General features: G+C 33.9%; 1 protein-coding gene across 2 annotated transcripts; it reads right to left on the bottom strand.

The window, feature by feature from the left end:
- Window positions 1–687: 687 nt before the first annotated feature.
- Window positions 688–8407, bottom strand: LOC145636262 (uncharacterized). 2 transcript variants are annotated; one of them, XM_081687772.1, is made up of 10 exons: window positions 8244–8407; window positions 8066–8135; window positions 7473–7540; window positions 6116–6177; window positions 5739–5820; window positions 5373–5606; window positions 3291–3419; window positions 3143–3204; window positions 2310–2424; window positions 688–1007 (listed from the first exon to the last, which is right to left on the bottom strand). In XM_081687772.1, exons 1-10 carry the CDS (start codon window positions 8292–8294, stop codon window positions 984–986), a joined length of 897 nt encoding a protein of 298 aa, XP_081543898.1. In that variant the 5' UTR covers window positions 8295–8407; the 3' UTR covers window positions 688–983. The 2 variants fall into 2 exon arrangements, with proteins under 2 accessions (XP_081543898.1, XP_081543899.1); XM_081687773.1 differs by having other exon boundaries at window positions 688–1013; window positions 8244–8406.
- Window positions 8408–8636: the final 229 nt, after the last annotated feature.

Below are 8636 nucleotides of genomic sequence, written 5' to 3'. Positions count from 1 at the left end.
TTTACACTAGGCCTTGGTAATGGGAGTGATTTAAAATTAATTCTATTTTATTATATTTAGTGTTTAGTGAGATACTCTATTACATTAATATAACTAATGAATAGTGTAAATAAATTAATTTGAGAAATTTTTTTTTCTATCAAAAAGAATTAAAATGAGAGAAATAATTTTAAAAGTTATGGGTAAAGTGCGGTGTTTTTTTTTTTTTTTCCTGAAAAGTGCGTTAACTAAAGACAACATTCAAAATTTTACTCACCAATAGTGGTTTGTTTAGTAGACAATCAACAAACATTTGTAAAAAACAACTGCAGGGCCATTTAATTTGTCCAAGATCAATATACATCAATCAATGACTGCTCAATTTTTGGGAGACTTTTACTCAATCTTGGTTAATAACTCCCAAAATTTAGTAGTCATTGAGTTTTTTTTTTTTTTTTTTTTGCAAAGAAACTGTGGCTTAACCTGGAACAAAATGGCTATCACTCTATCAGGCTATGTAGCAGGAAATAAGGACAATAAAATCGAAGTTTCTGCGTATTAGTCCTGTCAATTATATGCGACTATCTTATGCAATGTTTCCATTTTCAAGATAGGAGGGGTGGGTAAAACGCTACATCTGAGATCGAGTAAAACCATTGATTTAAGCAGCTGGTATCGGTTGAGACCTCACCCCTCAACAGATATAAGTGACCCAACGACAATATACTGAATCCCATAACCAGCTGATTGCAACGATATGTTGCAGTAAAACCAATCTTACATACACAGGTTTTTGCGCAAGCAAACATCATCGATGAAATCAGGATTTCTCGGTATTCTAACCATCTACGTGAAATTAATGTGAACAATGGTTCTGTACAAGATAGCTGGAAGTAAAACAGATAAGACAGAGAGATACAGTGTTAAGGATGAAGAAAATATTTCAACCATTGCGGGATTCTTCAAATATCAACAGTATATTCCGTCTTGCCTCCATCTTCTCTTCATTCTTTTTTCATGGGTTTGACCTACACCTTGCACAGATATCAGAATGTTTACAGAGGTATGAGTAACACTGTATGACAGTTGCAAAAGAGCAGCAGAAAATGCAGTCATTAATCTATTTACGACAACAAAACTAACTATGACAGTTGCAAAAGAGCAGCAGAACTAACTATGAACTATCAAGAGACACAGTTAAAACAATACGAGTAATATTTTGACCATATATTTGTAGGCTTGTAGCATGTCTTGATTAATCTATGTTATCGGGTCTTGGGTGCTCATGTCTGACACACCCGGGTACCTGCACGTATTTGACATCACCTCTAGCCTTAGAAAACCTATAGTTTATCTGTTTTAAAAAATCTTAAAACACCAAGGAAAAAGTCGTAAACGGTATACGAATCTGAACATAGATGTTTTGTCTTATGAAACCACAATCTATTTGCTTTGCTATCATTGAATCAGAAATTAGATTTGATATTGTAACCATCATGCACTCTGCAGTAAGAATTTAAAAATAAATCTGTAAATGCTCAGGCCTTTCGCCTCTCAGTAAGAATTATCATTATTGGATGCCACGATTGCCAGAAGCTACTATACGCTACTCTGTAATAGAATAAATAACTTGATGTAAACTAGCTATAATTTGTTACAAAAACTATTTCCTCATTCAGGATATCATTTACTTTATGCAGGTTCACCTCTTCTATTATGACTATCCTGCGCAGAAGTACTGAGAGGTTTATTCTAGCACTCTATTTGGTTACGAGTGTTCATCAAGGGTGTAGCGTGTATTTGTGTTTGGCATGGATGAAACACAGCAAGCAAAAATAGTAATTATTCATCATTATATGCTGATAAAAAAATCTACTATTTTATATAACTATCATGCATTCTACAAAGAATTTTCTGAACATCACCACATCCCTCAAAAGTAAGGCTTATTTTGGATGGAGAAAATATTTTTCTGGTCATTAACAAGAAAACGTCATTTTTAAAGAGTAGAGACAACCTAGGTAAAGCACAAAAAGGACAAATATGAAGAGATTATAAAAGATGTAAACAAGAATTAACTAACATGATTCACACTTCGACAAGGTAGTTGCTTAGTGAAAAAAATAATGCAACCAGTTTATTTGACCAATACAAAAAGTACAGGACCAAGATATTGCAACCAATACAAAAAGAGCAGGACCAAGGGATCCAATTTAACTACCAAGGCTAACACATGACCCAAGTCGGCATCAAGATAAAAGGGAAAAGGCTTGTAGTAAATACAATATACAACAAAGTCAAGTACATATTCATATCAAGTAAGACCTTACCATATATTCTTCTTGAGAAAGACTCTTGCTGTATATGGGAAATTCAAAGAGGAAAATCTTCTTGAACCACAAAGGCAGATTTCCATATACTGCTGGTGGCAAAGGGACAAGTGGGCTGAAAAAACAGGATCCCAACTAGTCAGTAATCACTGTTTCTTATGATTCAACTTGTATTCAGTAACGAATCCAACAAAGGTCACTCGCTATAATGCTGTTTTCAGCTTGAGTCAACTTTGCTTTTATTTACTTTTCAAGATTTACAGTGTGAAATTACAAAATTATAGTAAAGTAAATCTTCTTGTAATTTTGTATGACAGGTGAAGAAGGAATTCCAATCTCCACAAGGCCTCTAGTTTAGAGTCCAAACAATTTTTTTTAAAATGTATAATGTAGTTTATCAAAAAGAAAAAAGCATCAAAATCTATATGAAAAATTGAACGTGTCATCTCAAGTAAATGTATGTACAATGGAGTTTTATAGATAACATTTCAAATTCCTTTTCCTTCAAGGCTTCAATTGTATTAATTACAAATTCATATCTGCATCTCCTAATATTCAAAGGACAGGGACACAAACTTCATCACTATTTCCTTAATTTATAACCTTATTCAAACAACTTGTTATGGTAATGATGCTCTAGGACATGAACTAAAATCCGCCTGGGAAAAAAATGACTAGATTGGTCTGCTTAGATTAAAAAAAAAAATCCATTTGAAGAAGTCAGAATTATGGAAGCAATCTCAGTGGTACCATTGACAAAAATGCAATGTAACTAGATTGTCCAAGCCTATTTATCAGTGCCTGGAGAAGATGCTGAAGATGAAAATACTGACCTAGTAACTTTCTTGTATTGTCTGTATTCATCCACACTGCCAAATTTCTTATCTGCTGAAGCCTGTTGGACACAGGTAGAACATTTACCAAATGGTTTAACTAAAACAATATTATGAGTAACAAGTGACAACAATGCTTAAACCTTACCTCAAGCAATGGTAATCCACTGACAAAAAGTAGCAGCAGCGTGAGGAACACTAGCCCAATGATAACAAGCCACTCAGCACCTACTAGAACTGGTATCGAGCTGATAAAAATTCCCCACCAAAGAAATATCTGCCAGATTGAAGTAGATTTGTTGAATAAGAAAGATATAAGCAGAGCAACATACTCAACTCAAAGAAAGAGCTTGAAAAATATTTATTTAGGGAGAAAAGTAAGGAGAAGATAAATGAAATTGGTTGATCTAGCAAAATGTACAGCTAACAAATATGTCCTCTAAATAAACACAAAAATATTCCACATATACGAGTACTTAGTACATATTATGAGGTTTAACAGCTGTTGGTACCTTTGAATTAGATAACAGGTGATGTTCCTTAAAAAAATTTCTATATATCAATACATTTAAGATGGTGCAGCTGAATGAATTGATCACAGAAATTTCTAAGGGGTAAAGGAATGATCTGTTTGTGTTGAAGCTTAAAGGTTTTGATGATGATGAACTTAAACTCAAGCAAACTTCAACTAATAAAGGTTTTTCTAAGTGTAAGACTAGAACAAGTGAAGTGGACTTAGGAAGAGGAAGAGTAGCCTAGTCTAAGAAGACATGGAGAAATTCCAAGGGAAAGTCAAACAAGATAGAAGAAGAGTTCTCTAACAAGAACTATTTAATTTCCCTTCCCTAACAGGAACGGAACTTGAAGACAGCAAGTTGAGGCGTTGACTTGGTTTGCGTTGAAAACAGCAAGTTCTGGATGAACTTGGCCAGTTCAGAACTGGAGTACAAGTGACAACAAGAACTTAGTCCTGGACTGCGTGAAGCCCAAGTATCCTAAGTATACAGAATATTGGCAAAGCAATTTAGTTAAGATTTTATCTTTTAAATTTCCTGTAAATATGTTAAGTTGGACTACGCGTGAAACTAATTAGAAGCGTGGCAAAGAGCTTGGCAAGCTTGATTAAAATAGGAAAGTTTAATAAAGATAAGTTTTTAAGAAAAGATTTTCTAAAAAAGATTTACTTCTTAAAAACGGATTATCAAAAGATATTATTCAATTGATAATCTATCCTTGATAAGTTTTCCAAAGATTTTCTTTGAAATAGATTTACTTAAAATCGTGTTTTGGGATTTTGTTAATTTAACATACTTATCTTTTGAAAACCCTACTTTCTATACGAGTTAGACTTGTATAAATAGTAGAAATCTCATTTCATTGTTTTCTGTGAGTTTATGCGTGAAGAGATCGAACTGTGCTTAATTGTATAAGTTTGTCAAGCTTATAACTTTGTCATATTAGTTTCGGGTTTCATGTGTAGCTTACCTTTCATATACTAGGAGTCAAGTATTTTGTATTGGTTGGGGGCCTTGGGTGAGTGTGTGAACCATATCGTTGCATACAGTTGTGTAGGCTTCTAGAGTGAAGCTGAGACGAGTATGAGTGAATCTAAGTGTGGGACTTAGGTTGGGTAGGATAGGGTCCTATTGTGTAGCAAGTTCAGTGTGGAACTTGTGAGAAAAGGTCTGAGTATAATAGGTTGTAACTTTTGTGTTTGCCCTATTATAGTGAAGTGATTTGGTTTTGGAAACCCTTAGAAGGTCGAGGTTTTACTTCCACTTGGGCCTTGGAAGGTTTCCTCGTAAAATTCTATGTGCATTGCAAGTTCCTTTACATTCTGTTTTTATATTCCGCAAAAGTAGTCACTAGGAACTCACATACAATTCACCCCCCTCTTGTAGTGTTCGTCTCAACTAACAGTATGCAACTAACAGTATGCAACTGATGGAGCTCACAGGACATGCAGTATCCTAGACACAGATTAGCTTATACTCACTAGCAACTCTTTGTGGTGATTAATGCTGATTAAAAAGTAGTGGATCGTCAAGCTTATTATGTTCAAATAATCATAACAGGATTCGCAGCCACAAGCAACTCTTATAAGTAATTCAAACAGGTCAAAAACAGAGAAGGGGGGGGGGGGGTCTCATAATGCTTCCAGTTTTTTAGAAGGATCAATATTGCATATAATTTGATTAGCCCTCTGTACATGATTATAAGCAATACTAACCTCTCCAAAGTAGTTTGGATGACGAGAATACTTCCAAACTCCAACATTGCACCATTTCCCTCTATTACTTGGTGAGTTTTTGAATGAAAGTTTCTGCTGATCAGCTGTAGCTTCAATAGAAAAACCTATGGACCACATAATCCACCCAATTATATCCGCTGCTCCAATAGATGGATCCTTGTCACTTGCATTGACAATTGTCACAGGTAAGCTCACAGTCCATACCCACACAGCCTGTCACCATTTGATAACAGATTTATTATGTGATTGAACATTCTCAAATGATAAAGAAAATAAAGATAAACTAAGGAAATAAGGAATATCCCAATGGTAAAAATCAGAAATAAATTAAATCATTGCAACAACCTGAAAGATCCAAAATACTGCCAGTTTTCCCAAATTTGCACGCATTTCATCAAATCGATGGTCCTCCCCCCACTGCAATATCCTGATAAGAAGCTCCAGTAAGTCAAATGTAAGAACCATATCCATTGTTCTATAACCAACTGAACTTGATTTCATTTAGGAGGGAGCACTGGACATAGATACAGTGCAATTGTCAAATGCAAGCGAAACTTGCTTGGGTCAGGTTGTACTAACATAGGAAAGACACTGTAAACAAAAGCTACAAAATGCATAAATAGGCACAGAAAACCAGGCCTGAACCAAGGGGCACAAGTTCACGCATATAACCAAATGCATGCTATACCGAATACAAACTAAGATCAAAGATCAGTTCATACCTCATCAAAAGAAATAACCCCAGACGTAGACCCCATATGACCACGAGCAAAGTCAGAATTACCTGGATAACAGATGAATCTGCATATCAGAAATGTCAAAAACTAATACGTAGTACATTATTTTTGACACTCTGACAAGGTTTAATAAAACACTAAACACCCTATGAGGGGAATTAGTTCCCAGCTTCAATAGCCAATTTATGGAATCATGGACCTTGTCATTCTCTTCTTGGGATACAAGATTAAACAAAAGCTTACAGTCATCATAGGGCCAATTGACCAAATTGGTAAATAAAAAAGACCCTTAGCGACAATTTGGTAAAAAAACTTACTCCGACGACAATTTGGTAAAAAAAACTAACCTTAAGCGACAATTTGGCAAATAAAATAATCTCAGGCGACAATTAACCCAAAAAATACAAAAATTTCCGATAAATTACTCGCGAATGCTTAATATAGTTCGTTTTTCTTGTTATTTTACCAACCCTTTTTTACGGAAATAACAATTTGAAGAAAAAAAACGTTAAGTATCAATTTTCACTCAAGTTTCATACCCCTTATTAACGAATTTTTTTTTAAAAAGGGGTTGGAAATAAAAAGGGATGACATGTAAATTCAAAATTTTAAATGGAAAAAATAAATTTAAGAACACAAAAAACAAATTAAAATAGGATTTTTAAAGAGTTTGTAGGAAAAAAATAGATTTTTTGGTCTAAATGTCGCCGGAGTTTATTATTTTTACCAAATTGTCGCATATTGTTAGCTTTTTTTACCAAACTGTCGCCGGAGTAAGTTTTTTTACCAAATTGTCGCTAGAGGTCTTTTTTATTACCAATCTGGTCAATTGGCCGTCATCATAGACTTAATGACACAGTACACTTTTGAATAAGTATCTCCTGGAGCTCTTTGGGTTCTTTATTATTTAGATTAGCCTTTTGCAAATTAAGGTGCTTTGTTCCACCCCCATGTTGGATGTGAGATTGTGATGCATGTTACGGCATCTCAGATAAGGCATCCTTAACCTAGTAAATTCATTGTAAATATATAAAACTGTTGGCAGTAGATCATACAAGAGCTTGATTTGATTCTGATTAGCAATAGATTTTAGCAAAAAATTATATATTTGTGCAATAAGAGCAACAAACAGCATAAACACCAATAACCCAAATACTAATACCACTGGCATATGGTTAAAAAGACAGCTTTTTACCTTTCTATGAGAATCAAAGTCAAAAGATCAGAATTGTAAGAGACAGAAAGAACGATAAAGAAAGTACCATATGAGGAAGATTAAATAGACATTCATATGAGCTGCATAGTCAGAGCAACATTTGAATTATGGAATAGTAACAAGTACCTGTCTAAAATTCCATGAGGCTTTGATGACTATAGTCAATACAGCAAGTATGATAAAATTTGTGCTCCCTGAGACAAGCATTAAAATCAGTTACATGGAAGGCAACGAAGAATAATTGACATAGCGCCTTCTAACTTCTAAGTAAGTTTTCTAGAAAAGAAAAAAATTAAGAAATCCTCACAATTTAAAAAAGGGATGATACTAATATTTATGAGTTGTTCTGCTACCTCTTCTATTCAAAACCATAATGTTTGAGCAATTTTAAATGACATCAAAAGAATGTTCTAATGGCTTGTTCCAAAGTTTTGTGGAAATGGTTAATCACATTGAAGATAGAAGCAACATTTACCATCAACACACACCGATTGCCTAGATTTCTCATTCGTACGAATGAGCAAATCAGTTTCAAATTGTTCATGCTCACTTGCACTAATGATCAAGTTCTGCTCTCAAAACCCCATCACATGACAAATTAGCTCATTTTGTGAAAGACAGACAAAATTAACTTTAATAAGACTCAACCAATAATTGACATTTGAAATTAATTGATTAAAAATCAAGAATTACAGAATTATGGGCATAAAAAAGAGTACCAGCAAAGTCGGTGACTTTATCAAACTTGAGAAGCGCTGTAACAACAAAGAATACGAATTGATAACACACCTGCAGAAACAATACAAGAAATACCCAGAAAAAAATAATTAAAGGGGTTAAATTCTAAGGAAAAATCAGAGCAAAATATAAGGAAACAAATTAATGTAAGAGGATTACAGTGATAATGGCAGTGATAGCTAAGAAATGGGAGTCAAGAACTTTAGCCATGTCTGAGTGAAAATGTAAGAAATTGCAGGGTTTAATTTGCTGGTATTAATGCTAATTTGTTAATGGATATTATGGAAAATTGAAGAAGATGACTATTCTATGGAGTAGTACGTATGTTTTATGTGGACTATATTTGAACACCACATTTTGTTTACCATTATTCTTTTCTTTACTTAGGTACAAGTGTACAACAAAGCATTTGTTTACACCTCATGTTACACATCAGTATTTACACTTTGTAAATCTCTAACATTGTCCAATTTTCTTTTCCGTTTTCGTAATTGCTAGAAGAAAACGAAAGTGAAAGTTGGGATTATTGTAAAATAATTGTTAGTTGAGATT

The sequence above is a fragment of the Chenopodium album genome, chromosome 6 (assembly GCF_948465745.1).
Source record: "Chenopodium album chromosome 6, dcCheAlbu1.1, whole genome shotgun sequence".
Classification (NCBI taxonomy): Eukaryota; Viridiplantae; Streptophyta; class Magnoliopsida; order Caryophyllales; family Amaranthaceae; genus Chenopodium; species Chenopodium album.
This window is presented reverse-complemented; position numbering and strand designations above follow the sequence as displayed.

What these genes read in the sequence shown, in the direction of transcription:
- LOC145636262 (XM_081687772.1), bottom strand. Translation starts at nt 8,294, where the DNA reads ATGGCTAAAGTTCTTGACTCCCATTTCTTAGCTATCACTGCCATTATC. An exon ending in GGGTTATTTCTTTTGATGAG is followed by an intron (nt 5,821 to 6,115) that starts GTATGAACTGAT and finishes GCTTCTTATCAG; the next exon opens with GATATTGCAGTGGGGGGAGG. An exon ending in CAATACAAGAAAGTTACTAG is followed by an intron (nt 2,425 to 3,142) that starts GTCAGTATTTTC and finishes CTGTTTTTTCAG; the next exon opens with CCCACTTGTCCCTTTGCCAC.